At 58.1% G+C, this 20,561-nt stretch overlaps 1 protein-coding gene across 1 annotated transcript; it reads left to right on the top strand.

Annotated features, from left to right (window-relative positions):
- The first annotated feature begins 4,989 nt into the window (after nt 1-4,989).
- CACNG8 (calcium voltage-gated channel auxiliary subunit gamma 8) lies at nt 4,990-20,332 on the top strand. Its single transcript, XM_058280781.1, has 4 exons — nt 4,990-5,347; nt 12,026-12,109; nt 13,105-13,245; nt 14,533-20,332. The coding sequence occupies exons 1-4, from the start codon at nt 5,170-5,172 to the stop codon at nt 15,282-15,284; spliced, it is 1,155 nt and encodes a 384-aa protein (XP_058136764.1). The 5' UTR covers nt 4,990-5,169; the 3' UTR covers nt 15,285-20,332.
- The last annotated feature ends 229 nt before the right edge of the window (nt 20,333-20,561 follow it).

Here is a 20,561-nt window from a genome sequence, read left to right on the forward strand (position 1 = left end):
TCCCTGGCGAGGCGCAGAGACCGCACAAATAGTTCTCAGGGGAGTGAATTCCATGCCCCTTTCCCTGGGCGCTGGTGCTTCTTTGCTACTGAACCAGGGGTGTTAGGATGCTTCTCTAAACTGCCCCGGGGGCTCGGTGAGAGTTAAATAAGCTGACCTAAAGCAACTCCAATGGGCACCCGAGATGCTGGGTACCGAAGGCTCTGGAGAAGGGACCGCACGAGGGAAGGCGGGTGATGCGGTCTGAGGCAGCACAGGTGGTCCCCCGCCCCACCTCCAGAGGGGGGTAGGTGGCCCCGTCAGGGGGTGTTGAGTTCAATGACTCTGGAGTTCACCTACTCCTGAGCTGCCCCCCCCCCCAAAAAAAAAGCCTCTCCATCCCCAGCTCTGGCTTTTCTTCCCTGGGTGACCTTGAGCAGATGACTCCCTGCCTCGGAGCCTCAGTTTCCCCATCTAGGATGTGGGACCGCCCACCGCAGGCTGCGAGGATTCTGTAGGAATCCCATCAGATAACGGAGCGTGCTGGTCGCCTGGCTCAAGGCCACGGTGGTGGACGGCTCGTCCTCTTTGACAAGCCTCCGGCGGGGACACAGTCCTGGAGCTGCTTAAGTGCAGCGACGTTCCCCATCCATTTTCTCACTTAATGGGAGGCAGTTTCCGTCCCCACTGGAACCAAGAAGAACTGAGCCTAGAAGAGCAGAAGGGTCTGGCCCAAGGTCACACGGTGGACAGAGGGCATCTCTGAGGTCCCAGACAAGCTTCTAGATCCGACAGATTCCTTCTTCCCAAAACTGTTGCGTCGGCTGTCCCCCTCCCTGGCCCCGCCAGGCAGGTTTCTTTAGGAATTGTTTCCATGAAGCTTTTCCTGCCCGGCTTCCCAGCTCCCACCCGCGCCCGGCGTACCCCTTCTTCCCCATCAAGTCGGAGCTGGGGGTGTGTAGGGGGCCAGGACGAACAATATCTGTTGGTGCAACTGGCAGGGCTGCCATCCTGGTCCTGCTAATGCAATGGCATTTAATTTGGGGGGGGGGGAGCGCTCTTTGCTCTTGGCACTGCGGGTGGGGAGGGCCGGGGAGGGCTGAGCCTCCCCTTGATTTGGGGAAGGGGGCCCTTTTAAAGAGGCCCTCCTCTCATTTCCGGCCGCGGCTGCCAGCCTTGGCTGGGCGCCTGGATCCTGTTGCTATGACGACAGGAAGAGGCGGTGGCGGCGGCAAGCGATGCTGAGGAGAGCTGGAGGCTAGTGGGGGTGGGGGTGGTGGCTGTGAAATGGGGTGGGGGGAGGGCGGGGGCAGGGGCGGCCGTGGGGGAGGGCCCTTATCTCTGACCTCCTGAACGCACCCCTGCCTGGCCCCTCTCCCGTCCCCCCTACCTTTCGGTGCCTTCTCCGTCTCTAGCCCTCTGGTTCTCTGGGTTTCTCTCTCCATCTGCCTCTCTCTCTGGTCTTTCCCCTTCCTCCTGCACCTGCCCCTCGGCCTCCAGGCACCTGCTGCCCCTCAGACCGGTCTTCCTACATTTCCCCTCATTATTTACTCTTGTTCTCTGTCTCTTTCCCACTGTGGATCTTCTTCCCTCTCTACAGCAACCTTGCCCCTGCCAGGACCTCAGTCTCAATTTCTCGCTCCCTCTCTCTAGTTCTTTTGCCCCCTCCCCCTCCTCTCCATCTCTCTGTCTGTCTCACCCCATCTGGCTCTCCTCCCCCCTTTCTGGATGACTCTCCCTCTTCTTTCCTTCTGTTATCCGGATCCTGAGCCCCCCATCCACTCCCTCACTCCCCCTTCCCCCACCCCCAACCTCTTGGGTCCTCTCTCCGGGTCCCCTTCCCTCTCTGTACGTCTCCCTCTCTCTCTCTTTCTCTGTGTGTGCATGTGTGTGTGTGTCTCCAACTTCCTTCTGCGATCAGTCGCGGCCTCCCCCAAATCTCTCCCTCCCCCATTTCTGATCCCCAGCCTCTGGATCCCTCCTTCCGCGTCTCCTTCTCGCTCTCATCTCTCCCCTTCCTCCCCGGGTCCCCCTCTTTCCCCCCCAGCTTTCTTCTGCCACCCAGACCTTGCTCGCCCCCGGTCCTTTCCCTTCCCCCATCCCTCTCCTCTCCGTGGCTCCCCCATCCCTCGGCAGCTCCCCTCCCCCTCTCCCCCTCCTCCCTCCCTCTCTCGTCCTCCAGCTCCGCACTTTACCCAGCGACACGAGAACCAAATTGTCTCCTCACCTTTTCTTTTTTTCCCTCATCCCGACCCCCACTCCCTTGGGGCCCCGAGCCCAGAGCTGCCCCCCAGCTCCCCTCTCTCCTCGTCACCCCCGTTTGCCTTACGCCTCCTCACTTCCACCCCCCTGCCGGGCCGGACGCCTGGGTTCCTCGCTGCTGGGGGAAGGGAGTGGTGAGGACCGGGGGCCAAGAGGGTTTCCCTGGGGGGTGCTGACGGGGGGTGTGCATCGTCTCCTCCCCAGTGCATCGGAGATTTGACCTATCGTTAACAGAGGTGAGACAGATCTTTTTATTAATCGGAGGTGGGCGGCTGTGGAGGAAGGTCTGGGACCTCCTCTAATTCTGAAGAAGGGGGCCGGTTTGGAGCTCCACCATGGCCCCCTCAGAGAGAGGGGATGGGGACCAGGAGGTTTCTCCCGCCGACGGGTGGACTGAACGAAGAGTCCCTAAGGCTGAAGGGATTGCCCCCCAAACTGACCAACTGGAAAGACCCTCAAACCTGAAGCCGGGGCACTTCCCTCCCTGACCCCTCTCCCCTTCTCTTGCTGGGGTGGTAGGGGAGGGGTCCCGGCCGATCCGGGATGGGAGCGCAAATGTGCTAAGACGGTGGAGGTGGCGGTGCCGGGGGGTAGGGGGCACCGAGGAGGGAGAAGGGGCCAGGAGGTCAGAGGAGAGGAAACTCTGGGCAGAGAGGAAGGGGTCAGGAGAGGGGGTGGGAGGCGGGGGCGGGAGTGGCCGGACGGCGAGTGGGCCGGCGGGAGGTGGGGGGGGGGCAGATAGGCCCAGTTGCCATGGGGACCCCCCAGACCGCCCTTCCCAATAGCCCCTCCTCGGATCTGACCCAGCCAGGGTGGTGGGATGGTCAGAAGACACGGGGAGACCAAGGTCGCCCGTGCTGGGACCCAGGAATTCTTCCCCTTCCTCTAAGACCCCCAAGCTCTTAACTGTACGGAGTTTAGGGGAAGAAGTCCGGGAAGGAACGATGGGAGCAGGGAACAGGACACAGGCTGAGAAGGGCCGGGGGAAGGTGGAGACAGCAGGGCTGGGGGCGTGGTGGTGGGCCAGCTGCTGGGCAAGAGAAAGTGGCCGGACGACTGGGGGAACTGGTTCCTACTTGAGAAGAGAGTTGCAGTCTTGTGGATGAAATTTTCCTGAGGATCACAGTCTATGGGGGAACTCATTTTAAATTCTAAAGATGACGGGGGCTACAGGACATGTTCCTGCACAGGAGGAGCAGTGGTGGTGGTGGTGGGGAGCAGTGGGGGCGTTTCCAAGGAGGGTCAGTGGGGCCTGAGAGGGTTGTCCCCAAGTGGAGCAGATGCTGAGAGCCTGGGGTGGAGGAAGGGGGGAGAGCAAAGGGGACTCTTCCTGGTGTAAGAAAAGTGTGTGGGGGGTAGAGGGATGAAGAGAGGGTGGGGGTCCAAGAAAGCTGGGAAGATCTAGAGTTGGGGGGTTCTTGTGCGGTGGTAGGGGGAGTTGGAGGAAGGGCAGAGGAGGGGGCTTGTGCTTGGTCAGAAGTGGGAGTGTAGGTCAGGGATCGGAAGATTTCTGAATGGAGAGGAATTTGGGGTCTGGAGGAAGGGATTCCCACGAGTAGGAATTTTTTTCTTAATGGAGGAGAAAGCCATGGTGATGATGAGTTTGTCTAAGTTGTAGAGAATAGATTCAGAAGACTTTTCTAGGCCAAGGAAAGAATTTTTTTTCCTCGAGTAGAAGACACAGTAGGGGATGGGGCTTGGTGTGAGAGGAGAATGTGATGGAGATAGGACGGGCATTCTTTAAGTCTATGGGTCCCACTGTTGGCTGCACTTTAGAATGGGGGGGGGGTTGCTTTTAAAAACCTGGGTGCTCACACCCCATCCCGGAGGAATTAAATCTGAATTTCTCAGGTGGGATCCAGGTATCAGCATTTTTAAAGATTCCCAGGTAGTTCCAAGGTGCAGCAGAGTTGAAAATCGTGCCTTGACACACAGGGGCTCAAGCAGGGAAGGGGGACCCCAACAGAGGAGACTATGGAGCTAGGCGGATTATTCCCAGCCGTGCACATGCCCGGGGTCGGTTGGAAAAATGCCTTTTTGGTTGAGGAAAGATGGAGAGATCCCCCCCCCCCCCTGCAGTGGAGGACATAGTAGAGAAAGCATGGAGGAGTCGTAGAAGAGTGGGGGCACTTGAGTGAGAGAAGCAGACAGTAGACGCTCATGGAGTTACTTCTCCAGTGAGTAGTGGAAATGGTGGCGCTGGGGCGGCGCTAAGTTGTGGAGGTATTTCAGGCAAAGTTGGGGAGACAAGCATGGAATTTTCTTGAGCAGAGGAATGAGTAGGTGTGGGAGAGAACGGTGAAGGGGAAGGGGGGAGGCTCGTCAGAGAGGAATCTCAGAGGAACAGGGGGTTCCTTCCGGGGAGGGGGTGGGGGCTGGAGCGAGGGGAGGAGCTGGCGAGGGCCCCGGGGGAGGGTCCTGGGTATGAAAGCCAGGGGGGAGTTCCTCCGAGAGGGATTCATGGAGAGACTTTCCCGGACGGTAGTTGAGGGAGATTTTTCTAGAGAAAGGAGGCAGCAGGGGAGGAGTTTCCTTAACAGAGGACATCGGTGGTTTTTATTTGGGGGGGGGGGCGGTGGCGATTAGACGCGGTGCCGCTGTCTTCCCGTCTAACCCTGTGTCCCGCCCCCTGCCTCCACCAGCAGGCGCCCATGGCCGCCCTCTGACCCCCTGCCCGCCGCGGCCTCCTCCTCTCCGCCCCCTCCCCAGCCCCGCCGGCCCCGGGCCCCGCTTCCGCCTGCGCTGTGAGCCCCCCCAGCCGCCGGCACGGCCCCGCCCCCGCTGCCCCGGTGGTGGCCCCCGGCCCCCCGGCTGCCCGCGGTCAAGCTGGAGTCGCTGAAGCGCTGGAACGAAGAGCGGGGCCTGTGGTGCGAGAAGGGCGTGCAGGCGCTGCTGACCGCCGTGGGCGCCTTCGCCGCCTTCGGCCTGATGACCATCGCCATCAGCACCGACTACTGGCTCTACACGCGCGCCTTCATCTGCAACACCACCAACCTCACCGCCGGCGACGACGGCCCCCCGCACCGCGGCGGCGCGGGCGCGGCCGAGAGGAAGGACCCCGGCGGCCTCACGCACTCGGGCCTCTGGAGGATCTGCTGCCTGGAAGGTAGAGTCGGGCCCGCGGCGCCCCGTCACCTTCGCCTCGCTCCCCCCCTTCCTCTCGCGCTCTTGGGGCCCCGCACACGTCCTCGGGGCCTCTCCTCTGGCCCCCCCACCCCAGACGCGCCCGCGCCGGGGACCCCGGCCGCCAGCAGGACGCCTTTCCCCCGGGGCCTGGGCCTCTCGCTCTCCCCGCGTGCCGCCGCCTCGCCCTCCCTCCACGCGCGCCCTCGCCCTCACCTGCCTTCCCACCCCCCCACCCCCGCCCCAGATCCGCTTCCGCGGTGCCTCCTTCCCTGCCTCGTTTCCTTCACTAAGGCTTCTTTTTCCCCCGACCCCCGCTGCCTCTTCTAATCCCCGTTTTTCTTCTTTTCCTCTCACCTATCCCCCCCACCACTCCTGCCCTCTCCTCCGCCCCTCCTCCGCCGCCACGTCGCAGCCTCGCTCTTGCTTGCACCCTTACACGGAGCCTCGGGCTGGAAAGCAGGGAACTCGGGTTCCAGTCCCAATGTGCGTTGGTCCCCGTGCGGCCACTGCCTCTCACCTCCCCGGCCTCCTGCTCCTGGGCTGCGCCACGAAGGAGTGGGGCGAGCCAGTCCTGAAGGCCCGGCTCAGCATCAAAAGATTGCCATGCCTCCTGTCGCCCATTCACAGCCCCCCCTTTTCTTCCTTCCTCTCTCTCTTTTACTGCTCGCTCATGACAAGCCAGAAATGTTATTATCTCATGTTGTCCTATGAAGCTGTTGGGGATGAGGAAGATGAGGTTCAGAGAGGCTGAGCCATTTACTCAAGGCTGCCCAGCGCTGAAAGGGATAGAGCCAGAGAATTCCCGATTGCCCATCACACAGGTCGCAAACTGCTGGATGGAAGTGGTAGATTTAAGAGTGTTTGAAATTGAAACCAAAATCAGAATCCCTTGCTAACATTGAAAAATTAGGGAGACTTCAAATGGAATAGCGGATTTTTGCCTTCTTTTGAAAGTCTGACCACTGCATTCTGCAGTGGCCATGATGGGCCAGATATGAGTTGGCATCTGCTTCTTCAGATAGGCATATGGTCTCCATTTCACCACAGTCACCTCCACTCCCTATTGCCTCACATCCTACCACTTCTGTCAATATGTTATCTGCTTGTTCCTGTGCTTACATTCATGTGCGTTCACTGGTCTGGCCAAGCACCAGGCACAGAGCCCAAAGTGGGGCTTGCATCGCCAAACCCCTAGGACAGTGTGAGGCAGATAGTAAGCATCACATTCATCATTTGTTCATTCAACGGTGAATATCGATTGTATTTCTACTGTGTGTCAGGCACTATTCTTGACTCTGAGGATACCCAATGTGTGGGGGAAACAGACTGAAAAACCCCTGTCCTTGTCCGTCTTACATTTTAGAAGAAGAGACATAATAAGGGAGATAAATAAAACACTCAGGGTGTTAGATAGGGCTCAGGAGGAGGGGAGGTGGTGGAAAGTGTCAGAGGTACACGTATGAAATTATAGATAAGGAGGCCAGGAAAAGCCTCACTAGGAGGATAACATCTGAGGGAAGGTCTGAACGGAGTGAGCCAGTGAGTCCGTGGATACCTGGGGGACAGTGCTTCAGCTGGAGGACCAAGGCTGGGGTGGGAGCGTACCTGTGGTTTTGAGCACCAGTGGGAGGCCGGTATGGCTGGGACAGAGTGAGTGAGGGGGACACAGTAGGTCGTGCAGTCAAAGAGGTAACAGGGTCCCCATCTCTCAGGGTTTACAGGTCCTGGGATGCACTTTGCTTCTTATTATGAGATGGGAGCCCTTGAAGGTTCTTGAGCAGAGGAGTGACGTGAGCTGCTTGGCTTTTAACAGGATTAGCTCTAGCTGCTGTGTAGAGAGATGACTGAGGAGAGGCAGGAGGTGGTGGGCCAAGGGTGGGAGCAGTGGAGTTTGAATTCAGAGGAAACGCTGAAGCTCCAGTGGAGAGAGATTGCGGTGGCTCCGCTGCGGTAAATGAGAGAGGAGTCGGGGGTGCCTCTAAAGCAGGTTCTCTCAACCTCAGCGCTGGGGGCATTCGGGCACGAATAAGTCCGTGTGCGGGCGCCATCCTGTGCACCTGCGATGGCAAGCAGTGTCTTGGCCTCACCCACCTGATGCCAGGGGCACTCCTTCTCCCAGCTGTGATGACCAAAACTGTAAATTGTCTCTAGACCTTGTCCACCATCCCCTGGGAGATCAAATCCCCCCTAGTCGACAGTCAGCTTGGTCTGAGCACCTGAGCGTGGTGGGAGACAGCAGAGAATTTATTTATTCTTATTTTCTCATATCTGATTTGTTGTAAGGAAGGATCTCCTGGGCTCAGTTTGTTACCTTTAAGATGCCGATGAGAGGTAGCATCTAAGACAGGGGTCGGCACACTTCCTCTGTAAAGGGCCAGATAGTAAATATTTCAGGCTCGGAGGGCCACACTGTGCATATCACACCCACTCACAGAGCTGCAGCAGGCGCTGTGAATGGATACTGTGGCTGTGCTCCAATAAAACTTTATTTATGGACACTAAAATTTGAATTGCATATACTTTTCCTATGCTGTGAAATATTAGTCTTTGACTTTTTTCTCAACTATTTAAAAACGTGAAGCCCCTTTGTAGCCGGATTGGGCCCGGGGGAGGTAGTCTGCTGATCCCTGACCTAGGTAGGCTGAATCTGGAGGTCAGGGGAGAATCTGGCCTCTAGATATAATTGGGGAAGGGGTCACTGACATATGCAGGGCACCTAGAGAATGCGTGAGTAGAGACAGAAACAAGGAAAAATGCAGCTTAAGGGCTGAGACAGTTGACGCTGAAAAGTTTGAGGAGATGAAAAGAAACCAGCAAAGGGATACGAGAAAGGCCCCAGAGATTTCAGAAAAACCAGGTAAGGGGGCATCCCAGAAGCCAAAGGAAGTAAGTTTTAAGGAGGGGAATAAACGAAGGTGACTTTATTGTTACTATACTTGTCATGCATTCGCCCCTGGATGTTCACAAAAACCCTGTGAATGGGTACGAATATTACTTCCATGCTGCCAGAAGAGAAAGCTGAGGCCCAGAGAGGTGAAGGAACTTGCCCAAGGTCACACAGCTGATAGGGTCTGGATTTGAACTCAGGTCTGTTTTGTTTCCTAGGAGAACAGAGCATCAAATCCTTCAGCGCCCCCAGCCCAAGAGAGAACCAGGAGTGTAAAAACCGGCCCCAAGCCATTGCTACCTGAAGTCACTGTTTCCCCAGGAGTCCTTAGGCTCCATCCCACCTTCCTTTGGAGTCTCTCAGAGAAACACAGCAGGGTACAATGAGAGAGACACAAAACCTGGACCAAGAAGGTCTCTGCCTCCCACCGCAGGCTGACTTTGAATCACACACTTAAGCTCTTTGTGCCTCATTTCCACCATGGGTGACGTGACGTAGCGGTCCCTAATAGACTGACAGGGGAGTGGAGAGTTAAAAGGGCTAATATATGCAAAGTGTTTAAAAGGCTAACAGGATACGTTTTGAACAATAATAATAAAGCCTAGCAGGCACAGAGTAAGTGCTAGATCACTGTTTCTATTTTACTGCTGCATTTCCTCATCTCATTCTTCTGATGGTCACTGTGAATTCAAGGGACCAGACCCTCGGACCCTCCCCCCCCCCCATACTGCAGCCTCTAGCCCAGCACCCTTCCATAGAAATGCGCCACGAGCCACAGCTATGATTTTAACTTTCCTCGTAGTTTACGTGAAAATAAGTGTCGAGAAAACGGGTGTAGTTAATTTTAGTCATCTATTTTCTTTAAACCAACTTATCCAAGATAATAGCATTTTAATATGTAATCAATATAAAAATTATTAATGAAGTATCTCCCCCCCCACTAAGTCTGAAATCTTATTTTATGCTTATAGCTCATCTCAGTTTGGACTCACCAAGGTTCAGATACTCAAAAGCTACTCGAGGCTGGTGTCAGTGTTGGAAAGCAGGCTGGAGCCCCTGCTGAGGGCTCTCAGCTATACTCCCTTGTCCCATGTCTCAGAAATCTGGACCCACAGCCCTGTCTGTGAGCCCCAACTACATAAAGCCCCGTGAGCTAAGCACTTTGCATGCACTAGCTCATGGAACCCTCACAACTGCACCAGGGGGAAGGCATTATTACCACTCTTGTTTGTCAGAGCTGGAAGCTGATGGCCAGTCAGGGGTGGTGAGTCAGCCCTCACGTAAGAGTCCCCAGCTCTCCCCATGTTCTGACCACCGCACGTGCTTCCCCTTAACCCCTGCTGATCCAGTTCTGGGCTAGGCAAGCCCTGCGAGAGCGCCAGGGACACATCACCATTAACCCTACACAAAAAATGTTCCAGCCCCATTGGCTCAGCTCAGATGAAGAGGCACGCAACCAAAGCACCTCGTATTCTGTGCTTGGCTGCGTGCTTCATCAAATTCCACTGACATCTCACTGAAATCCTATAAATTATCATTTTCATTTCCCGAATGAGGACGCTGAGACTTAGGGACAGCTGGGAAGCCGCAGTGCCTGTGTGGGCTTACAGAGTCCAATCCCAAAGCCGGCACCAGAAGCCACCATAACTACTCACACCTCCTGCCCCTGAAGCAGGGCTGTGTTTGAATCTCCTCCCCTGGGCTTAACATCTACGTTGGTTGGGGCAAGTTCTTCAACTCTCTGTGCCTCGGTTTCCTCATCTGCCAAGCAGGGATGCTATTCCTGCCCGCCCCCAGGGTTTGCCCTAAGCAGTGAGTGAGTTATACCCAGCACATGCATAGAACGGTGCCTGGTGTGTGGTTAGCCTTCATAGGTGCTGCTCACCTGTTGAGAGAGTCCGTGTGCAAGTCTTGTTTAATTGTCCTTGATCACATTCAAGGAAGGAGGGGACCGAGCCCACCACCTTACCCACCACACTGGACTGGATGGGAAGGAGTGTGCACCTGGGGGTTATGTATTCACTCATTCATTCACAAATATTTATCAGGCACCTGCCTTGTGCTAGGCACTGCTTTAGCTGCTGGAGGCCAGTGCTGCCCAGGCCAGAAGCTCACATTCCAGTGAGGCAGACTGCTGTGCATTTCTCTTCTGCCCCTATCACCACCAGCTGTGACCTGGTGAGCACTTTCAGTGCCTCCGTCTCCCCATCTGATAATGGGGATGATGTATCTACTGATACCCACTGAGCACTTAATTGTGTTTCGGGCAAAGCGCTAAGCTCCTTTACCTGGACCCAGTCTGCATAGCCACCCCGTGAGGTGGGTCCTGGGACCCCCTTGTTACAGGTGAGGGAAATGAAGCCAGTTGAGCCAAGTAACACCAAATTCACAGAGTATGCCAGGCAGTTTGACCTCAATACCCAAGTGACTGGCCACCACACGACCCCAACATTATCTGTTTTCTGGGACTCCTGGGGGCATTGGATGAATTCTTCCACCTGGGAAGCACTCAACAAATGTTAGCTCTTGCTGGTATTACTGCCTTCTGTTCCTGCTCTCCGATTTCCCCTTCTCCCATTCCTTTCCCTGTAATCATTTGCCTTTATCCTTCCCTTCTGCTAGCCTTATGGTCATTCAAACTTTCATCCATCCATCCACCCACCAACACCCATTTCATGATGCCTCTCTGTGCCGGCTCCGTGTCAGATGATGCCGGGCGGCAGACCCCGTGCCCTCCCCTCCAGGAACTCCCAGCTTGCTGAGGAGGCGGATCACAGACCTGATGCTTGTCAGAAGGGGAGCTACTGAACCCTAGAGGAGGAAATCGACCCGACTTTGGTGTGAGGAGTGTGTGTGTGCGCGCGCGCGTGTGTGTTCAGGGAGTGCGCCATTAAGGGGTGCCTCTGAGCTGCGCACCCAAGGGTAAGTAGCGGAGAGGTGAAAGGAGTGGTTCACGGCTCCGGGAAAAGCCTGGCGGAGCCTCCAGAGTTGAGCAGACCTGAATATATTGATATTGCTTGATTGACTGATCTGCGGCTATGTGCTAGAGGTAGTAACACACGAACCATCCCCAATGATGAGAAGATATATTCCCAAAGGATGTCAGCAGGGGGGTTCCAGCGGCTAATTCTAGGAAAGAGGATGTAGGTGACACTGCGTGACCCGGGCAGGCATACTCCACCTCTTTCGCTTGCCTCTGCTTGCTTCAAACATTCCATCTTTCTCCAGAAGGTTCCAGATTCAACGCACAGAGATTGGGAATCCCTTCCCTTAAATGCCAGGACTGAAGAGACTACAACTCCCACGAACCACTGGGGCCGCTCTTCTCACATTTGGGCGCAAGACCTCGTAGGGCCTCATGGGAAATGTAGTTCCCATTGCCCCGGCATAGTCTTTGTTTTCCCACGCGTTTTCAGACGTGTCGGCAAGTTTGGCGATGGACGGGCGCCTTGCAGTTGTTGAAACCAAGATCGGCTTTCTTAAAGAGGGGGGAACAGAGGCCCGGAGAGGTTGCGTGACTTATCTGGAGGCTTAGCGAACACTGTAAGGGCGGTAGGCCCTCGTTTGTTCTTTTTTAACAGGTGGGGAAACTGAGACCAGAGCAGTTGAAAGTTTGCCCCAGATCCCAAGACGGGCTCAGGAGCCAGGGTTTCCCGCTTCCCAAACAGCGCCGAGAGAGCTGTGTCTTGGGGGAAGGGGAGGGTCTGTTCTCACCGGGGACTGCCCAGCTTCCACCTCTGAAGCCCGCATCACCACCCCGTCCCGCTCCAGGGTTGAAAAGAGGAGTCTGCGTGAAGATCAACCACTTCCCGGAGGACACCGACTACGATCATGACAGCGCGGAGTATCTGCTCCGTACGTTGGGGGTCCGGGGCCGTCGGGGGGGCGCTGCCCGGCTGGAAGGGGGTAGGGAAGGGACCGGCTCAGGGGCCGGGCACTTGGGTCTACGCGCACAGCTGAGCGCCCCAGCCTATCCACGTCCAGAGGCCGAGATCCTCTGGCTCCCCACTGGCAGAGCGCCTCCCTCCCGCCCCCCCTCTCAGCTCGGGGCGGGCCGAGGGGGGACCCCGGGAGCTGACTGGCCGCCTGCCCTCGGTGGCGCCCGCGGCAGCCCTGGGCTGTGGCCGGTGGTGAATTCCCTGACCGGGATTGGTCCCTGCGCCCCGGGGCCGCCGGGCAGTCTGCAACGGGGCCCCCGCCACTCCGTGGAGCTGCCGGGGGAGGTCTGGGCTGCGACTGGCGGCCACCCCGAGAACGCGGCAAACCTTGAATTTTGATTGGCCTTAGCCAGGCTCAGAAATCGGAAAATCTGGTTGCGTGGGGTTTTGCGGGTGGATGGAAAGGACTGCCGAGATAGCGGGAGGGAGAAAGATGGAAGGCGAAAGAGAGGGAAAAATATAGGAGGAAATCTTAGAGAAAGACCCACAAAGAGCAGAAAAAGCAGAGAGAGAGAAAGACTTAAGGATTTTAATTTCTGAATGTGGACCCCGAAGAAAGGAAAGAGATGTGCAGAGAGAGGGGGAGTGAGGGGGCAGGCGGGTAAGAGAAAGAGATAAAGGGAGAGGGTCGTCCAGAGAAATTCAGAGAGAAACAGAAAGGGAACAGGATCTGGAGAAAGAGAACAAAATCTCAGCGCAGAGAGAAAGGTGGGGAAGAAGGAAATACGACCGAGAAACAGGGAAATCTTAAAAAGAGGAGAGAAAATGAAGCGGGAAAGAAAACAAGAAAAGAAAAGCGTCCCAAAACACGGCCAGAGAGCGAGAAAGGGCGGATGGCTAAGGCAGAAACGGAGCTCCGCGGCCGGCGCGCGCCGCCCCTGACCCGCGCGCCCCTGTCCCCGCGCCCCGCAGGCGTCGTCCGCGCCTCCAGCATCTTCCCGATCCTCAGCGCCATCTTGCTGCTGCTTGGGGGCGTGTGCGTGGCCGCCTCCCGGGTCTACAAGTCCAAGAGGAACATCATCCTGGGCGCCGGGATCCTGTTTGTCGCAGCAGGTGAGAGACAGAGGGAGGGGGTCGCGGGCCGCTCCACCTGCGCGCGCGCGCGCCTCGCTGCGCGCGGGTCTGTGTGTCTGCACGCGACCCTGCCTCGGGAGCCCCCTGGGGCGCGGAGCCTTCCTGGGCTCTTCCCAACCCCCGTCGCCACCCTCCGGGTAAGGTAGGCGTCGCCTTCTCGCCGTTTCTTGGAGAAATGAGACAAGTCCAGCCCCTGGCGCGCTCCGGGGCGCATGGAGGTTAAGTTGGGAAGTTCGCGGTCCAGGAGACGGAAGGGGAGGAGCCTGGGCGGCGGGAGGGGTGGGGCCTTGAGACAATTGGGGTCTGGAAGGTGGAGGGGCGGGGCCATCAGAGGGAACCGGTGATTTGGAGCCGAAGGGGAGGAGCTTGCTTTGGGGGCGAGACTCCAGATCCTAGAGGATCCCTTCCGGGTGTGGCCGGGGAGCCTGGGTTGGCCTGGCTCGCGGCTTGTTTAAGGAGGCGAGAGTAGGAAAGGAGGGGCGGGGCTAGGCCCCCAGGGCCTGGGGAGGCGGGGCCAGCCTGGTGGAGTCCGAAAACTAGACCTCGGCCGGGGAGGACAGGGCTGGGCCCTTTCTAGAGGGAGGTTCTATATGAGCCTAGAGCCACGGAACAGCGTTCTCCAGGGGCACAAGACCCGTCCCACGTGGAATGAATGGTCTTGGGAAACTCCAGGAAACAGCGTCTTTGAAGGGGCCGAATCCAGAGGAGCAGAATTTAGAGGCAGGACCTGGGGCAGAAGGGGAAGCCAGCTCCCCAAAGAGCGCGTTTCAGACCAGCAGTGGGACACCTCACTCTCCATCCAGGCTGGGAGAGTGTACCCCCGCAGACGGCAGGCCTGGAGGGGCGGCCCTCGCTGCAGCCCTAGGAGAGTTTAAACCTGCGGGGCTGGAGCCTGGAGCGAGCCCGGGACCCCAGCGCTGCCCGGGAGGGTGGCGTCACACCAACCAGGCAGGGTCTAGAGATCCAGGCCAGCGTCCTCATCAGGGGCAGGGCTTAGGCCGGTCCGCGGCTGGGCCTGGACCGTTGGGGCTGGGCTGGGCCATGCGGGCTGGACCATAGGGCCAGGACTGGGCCATTGGGGCTGGGCCATTGGGCCGGGGCTTGGCCGTCGGGGCTGGACCGTCGGGACTGGACCGTCAGGGCTGGGCCATTGGGCCGCGGCTGGGCCCTCTGGAGGGGCGGGCGGGACCTCCCCGGCCGGGGGCATGGGCGGGCGCAGCGGGCCGCCGGGGTTGGCCTCGAGGCTCCCTCCTCCGTCCCGCGCAGGCCTGAGCAACATCATCGGCGTGATCGTGTACATCTCGGCCAACGCGGGCGAGCCGGGCCCGAAGCGCGACGAGGAGAAGAAGAACCACTACTCGTACGGCTGGTCCTTCTACTTCGGCGGGCTCTCGTTCATCCTGGCCGAGGTCATCGGCGTGCTGGCCGTCAACATCTACATCGAGCGCAGCCGCGAGGCGCACTGCCAGTCTCGCTCGGACCTGCTCAAGGCCGGCGGGGGCGCGGGCGGCAGTGGCGGGAGCGGCCCCTCGGCCATCCTCCGTCTGCCCAGTTACCGCTTCCGCTACCGCCGCCGCTCCCGCTCTAGCTCCCGCTCCAGCGAGCCGTCGCCGTCGCGGGACGCGTCTCCCGGCGGCCCCGGGGGCCCGGGCTTCGCCTCCACGGACATCTCCATGTACACGCTCAGCCGCGACCCGTCCAAGGGCAGCGTGGCCGCGGGGCTGGCGGGGGCCGGCGGCGGCGGCGGCGCAGGGGCGTACGGCGGCGCGGCGGGGGGCGCCGGGGGCGGCGGCGGCGGCGGGGCGGGCGCCGAGCGGGACCGCGGGGGGACGCCGGGCTTCCTCACGCTGCACAACGCCTTCCCCAAGGAGGCGGGCGGCGGCGTCACGGTCACGGGGCCGCCCGCCGCGCCCGCGCCCGCCCCGCCCGCGCCCGCCGCTCCGGCCCCCGGGACCCTGGCCAAGGAGGCCGCCGCCTCCAACACCAACACGCTCAACAGGAAAACCACGCCCGTGTAGGGGCGCGGGGGCGCCGAGGGGGGCGTGTCCGGGGCGCGTGCGCGGGCGCGCGTGCAACGAGGCTGCCGGGGCTCGGGGGCGCCCCCCCTCCCCGTGAGCGCGCTGGAGACTGCCTGGCCTTCCCCGGCCCTCATCCCCGCACTCCATCCCCCCGGGCGTGGGGAGCGCCCTCCTCCCACCCCCCTCCGAAGCAGGGACCCCGAGGGAGGGGGAAGGGTGGGGGCCTTTGCGAGGGAGCGTCGTGTTTTATTTTTTTCCGGGGGCGGGGTTTGGGGGGAGGGGGAGGGCGGTGGTGTTTTTTGCAGTTTTGAGATGTTTTCTTTTTAACGTTTCGCTGTGTGCATGTGGGGGCGGGGCGGGGGGCGGAGAGAGGGACTCCCAGCCCAGCCCAGCTCCTGGAGAGGGTCTGCAACGCGAACGCGTAGTAACAGCGAAAGACTATTACATGCTCTTTGTAAAGAGGAGGGATGCAGAAAAGCGAAGAGACAAGAGTCGGAGGAAGAACGCGGGCACCGGAGAGGACAACGTCCGGAAACACGTGCATCCATTCATTTCTCATGCATCATTCCACAACGGTTCATGGAGCCCCCGCTGTGTACCGGGGTGCCCAGGAAGGCACTGGGGACAGGAAGAGACAGGGCAGAGAGAAACCCGTCCTTTCATTACTGGTAATTTACTGAGCACTCACTTGCCAGGCCTTGTGCAGAGGACTGAGTGTGCAGACTGGAGGGAAAGCGGTCCCCCACAACCTACGGGGTATACATCTTGTGCGTGAGGCAGGCGGTAAAGAATCACACACGTGAACAGTGAGTTACAGTTAGGATGTTGGAGAAATTCAGATGCTCCATCGGGGGCTTTAACCCAGTTGAAGAAGAAGAGAGATTTTACTTGACCCTGAACGAGCGACAAGAAGCCCACCAGACCAAATTGAGAGTCGAGCAGATGCAAAGGTCCTGGGGTGAGAAGGAGCGTCCAACGAGGGCTGACGGGTAGTGAGCAAGGTAGGGATGGCCCAGGTTGGACCTGGGGACATGGACAGGGCCGGGTTGTGCAGAGGCTTGTAGGTTAGGTAAGGGCGTCAGGTGAGGGTGGTGGGGAAGCACCGGCTGGCGTTCAGCAGCAGCGTATGGTGGATGGTGTACTAAGGGCGGCGAGCTCAGACGAGCGCAAGAGGGAGAGGCAGCTCGCTTATGGCACCAGACACAGCTGCCTTTTTGGAACTGACGCTCTGGTGGGAGGAAGCGCATAATTACACAAACGCTGAAGCTCAGGCATGGTATCTAGAGCACTGGGACTTGAAGATTTGCATTTCACTCATTCGTTAATTCAGCCATTCACTCGCTGGAGATGTGGGGCATCTGCGAATGTACCAGGGCGGGGAGTTAGGCTATGGACCCCTAGCATGGGACACACCTTGTCCTTGCTCTTGAGATGCTCATCCCTGTCACACACTTGGACAGCCAGCCACAACCCAGGCAGGGTGGTGAGGGCTGCAAGGCTGACCCCAAAGAACATGCAGCAGAGGACAGCACGGCCATCTGCCAGTGAACAGCAGAAGCCTCCCAGAGAGCCTGAAGCCCAGCCTGGGTCTTCCGAGGACGAGTAGGAGTTGGCCAGGTGGGGGAGAGGCGGAGGCAGGCGTGATGCCTTGGGAAGGGTGAAGGGACTGAGTCCGGGGTGGGGTGAGACTAGGAGAGATAGCAGTCAGGTTCTAAAGAGCCCTGTGTTCCAGGCCGAGGGGTTTGGACTTTATCCCAAAGGTACGGGAAAGATTTGAGAGGAAAAGAGCAGGATCAGGCGACAGTGTGAGAAAGCCATCTGGGACCACGGAGAGGGGTGAGCGGGAGCCGCTGCTGTGGCATGGCTGAGGGAGGATGGCAGCTGAGTGGGACGACAGCGCGGTGGGTGGAGAGGATGGATTCCAAGGTCACAGGGACGCAGAGGGGCGGGGCTTGGAGGGGTTCTCTTTCGTTCGGCATACTATTTCCCAGGGCCTCCCATGTGCCAGCCCCAGTGCCAGCCCCAGTGCCAGCCGATGCTGCAGATCCAGCCCTGCCCCCAAGAGGTTCCCAGGCGGGTGGGAAGGCCGGCGGCACCAGGGAGGAAATGGCTAGTGATGGTGCCAGGCCGCTAGGAGCTTCACCCCAAGAACATGGGGTGGTGGGAGGAGACGGGCCAGAGCTGGGCATTAGAAGTTCCCCTCTGGGGCCCAGCTGGATGGCCTAGAAAGCAGAAGGATGCAGGAGACCTGGCGGGGGGAGGGGGGAGTCTGGGGCAGTGTCAAGGGCAGTCGCTGATGTAGGGGGAGGGATACAATTAAAGAGATGGAGAAGAACCCAGTATAGCGAATGATAAATGGAGAGGAGAGGGAGAGGTGGAGTCAGATTTGGTGGCAGAGAAGAGTGGATTCCAAAGCCCAAGAGCCAGCAAGAGCATGAAAGAACAACTAAATGCACTGAGAACAAATAGCTACAAAGGGCATTAGTGGGACAATTAATTAAATTTGAAAAGGGACTGTGGTTTAGATTTTTTTTTAAAAAAGCACAAGTGTCGTGGAGGGTGGCAGGTGGAAGAGATGGGAAAGGAGAAAAAAAGTGGATGAAGGGGAGACCCACAGAGACCTGCAGGAAAAGGCAGGCACAGGAAGATGGTACAGAGGGGAGAAAAAGAGACAGGAGAGAGGTGTGACAAACAGACATGCAGATCAGAGGAGAGAAGTCCCAGAGATATACAAAGTACCCAGAGATAGATGAGAGCGAGGTAGAAGCACTGAAACAGAGAAAGATGCCTGGGTAGGCACGGAAAGAAATGTGGAGAGAGTCTCCGAAGGAAATGCAGAAGAGGGATTCTTTTGTTCTCATAGTCCAGAAATATTTTTTTTCGGGTGCTTAACTCTTCCAGATCCAATCTAAGCCCAAGGAATGTGGCAGGGAGAGAAAACAATAAGGTAATTCTGGTTACTGATGAGTGCTTTAAAAATTAACAGGACGTGGTAGCACAGTGATGGAGGCAGGGTTGACCTCAGAGGGGTGGTTAGAGAGGACCCCTTGCGGAGGTCCCGTTTGAACAGAGACGTGAATGATGAGAAGGTAAATGGATGTGGGACAATCTGGGGACAAGCATTCCAGGCCCTAAGGTCAGCACAAAGGCTCTGGGGTGTAACAGGTGTACCATATCCCAGGAACAGCGAGGAGACCTGTGCCGTGAGCGGGGTAAGCCAGGGCGAGGGAAAGGGGGATGAGTTCAGAAGCGCGAGGTCGTAGAGGGTCCTGCAGCCGGAGAGAGAAATTTGAATTTGTTCTAGACCCAGTGGGAAGCCATCGGAGGGCTTTGAGTATAGGAGTGGCACGATGAGATTCTCATTCAAAGCAAAGCACAATAAAAATAATCACATTGCTTTGCTGAGAATGGATACCGGGATTCAAACGTGGAAGCAAGGAGATGAATTAGGGGGCTGTTGTAGTCACCCCAGTTCTGGGGGATGGTGGCTTGGACGAGGGTTGGGGTAGAGAGAACTGGAAGGATTGGGTGTAGAATTTTGGAGGTGAGCTGGAAGTGCTGGGTGAGGGAGTGGAGGCCCAAGGTGAGGTAAAGAGAGGAACTCTTTGTATTGGGCTTGAGCAAACTTGGGGTTGGGGGTGAGGGTTGAGCTGCAAGACCAGAAGAGGCAGAAGAGGAAGCAGGAGTTGGGTGGGAGGAATCAAGAGTCGAGGAGTTCTCCTTCGGACATGCCAAGCTGGGGATGCCTGTTAGAAATCTGAGCAAGAGGATCAAGTAGCCAGCTGGTTATGTGAGCCCATAGCTTGGGAGAGAGGTCACGGCTGGAAATATAAGTTTTGGAAACATCAGCATAGAGAAGACATTTCAAGCCACAGGACTGGATGAGGTCAGCATGGATGAGAGTGGAGAGGGAAGACGACCCCGTCAGAGCCTTGGGGGTAGCCGCCTCAGAGGGAGAAGGGGGTCTGGTAAAGAGAAGCGAGAAGGACCGGGAGAGCAGGAGAGCCATGGAGGTCAAGAGAATAGAGGGTTTCCAAAAGAGCCAGCCGTGCCAGATGCTGCCAGGAATTAAGAGAAAGATGAGGAGGCGGGTGTGGGTGATGACCTAGATGAGAGGGCATCTCAGCAAGGGGGGCCTGGCACCCTGCGGGAGGGGTGGGGGAGAGGATGGGAAAGGGAAGACAGCGTGAACCCAGGCGGTCCTTTCCCAGTGAAAGGAGACGCAGAAAAGTCCACCCTGAGATCTGAAGCAAGATTGAGAAGGATGGGGGGGCGGTGAACTAGGGGATGGGTCAGAGGTGCAGCTGGGAGGCATGGCAGGCTGTGCTGGGACCTGAGGCTCTGGGGCACCCTCACCCAGGGCTGCTCTTGCTGCTGGAGACACCTGGCGGGTCGCTCTCTAGGATTCCTGGGAGAACCAGTGAGGTGAAGGGCTAGCACAGGTTTCCTTCATTCACTTGACAGACACCTCTGGGTGGACAGTGAGAATACAGAGGGAGGTGTGCTTTGAAGGGGTATTGAGGAAACACAGCCAGCACCTTGCCTGGCTTGGGTGGGGGTGTCTATGTGTCACCTTCTCACTTCTTCCAGTCACTCATTCATTCATTCTGTCATTCATTCAGTCATTCATTCATGCAATGCACATCTCCTAAGGCCTCCTGTGTACCTGAGCTGGGCAGAGCTGAGGACGCACAGTTGAGTTCCTCCTGGACCTGGTTCCTGCCAGGTCTGGTGGGAGAGCCAGCCACCAACAAGAGTGTCTCAGCCAATGAGTGGGGTGCTGTGGTCGTCCAGAGCAGGGATGGGCTCCACAACCCCCGTCAGGCTGCCCACCAGGCTGTCCAGGGCAATCAGTCGTGGATGAAGGAGTTGGTGAAAGGTGGGTTCCTCTGGGGCCATCTCTCAAGGGCTGAGAGAGGGGGTGAAGGGTTACAATCAGGCCCCGCTGCCAATGCCACATGGCTGTCCCTGCCCCTTCCCCTGGGGGAGCTGAAGCTGCATGGGAGGTCCCCCAGGGGCGCCCCATCTAATAAACTCAATGAAGAGGACTGCTGCTGTGGTTCCCATGCCCCAACACCCAGCCCTCCCCAGAAACCTGTCCTTTCTACTCTGTGGGGCATTGAGGACCCCAACATGGGATTCGGCCCTTCAATTCTCCCAGGGCCTGTAGACCCATGGATCCTCTACCTCACCCTCCTGCAGGAGCTTTGCCTCAGACCCAAGAGTCCAGGTCCTTAGCCCTCCTCCCTCAGACCCCAGAGTCCAGGCCAACAGCCT

This window comes from Dasypus novemcinctus, chromosome 18 (genome assembly GCF_030445035.2).
Source record: "Dasypus novemcinctus isolate mDasNov1 chromosome 18, mDasNov1.1.hap2, whole genome shotgun sequence".
Taxonomy (NCBI): domain Eukaryota; kingdom Metazoa; phylum Chordata; class Mammalia; order Cingulata; family Dasypodidae; genus Dasypus; species Dasypus novemcinctus.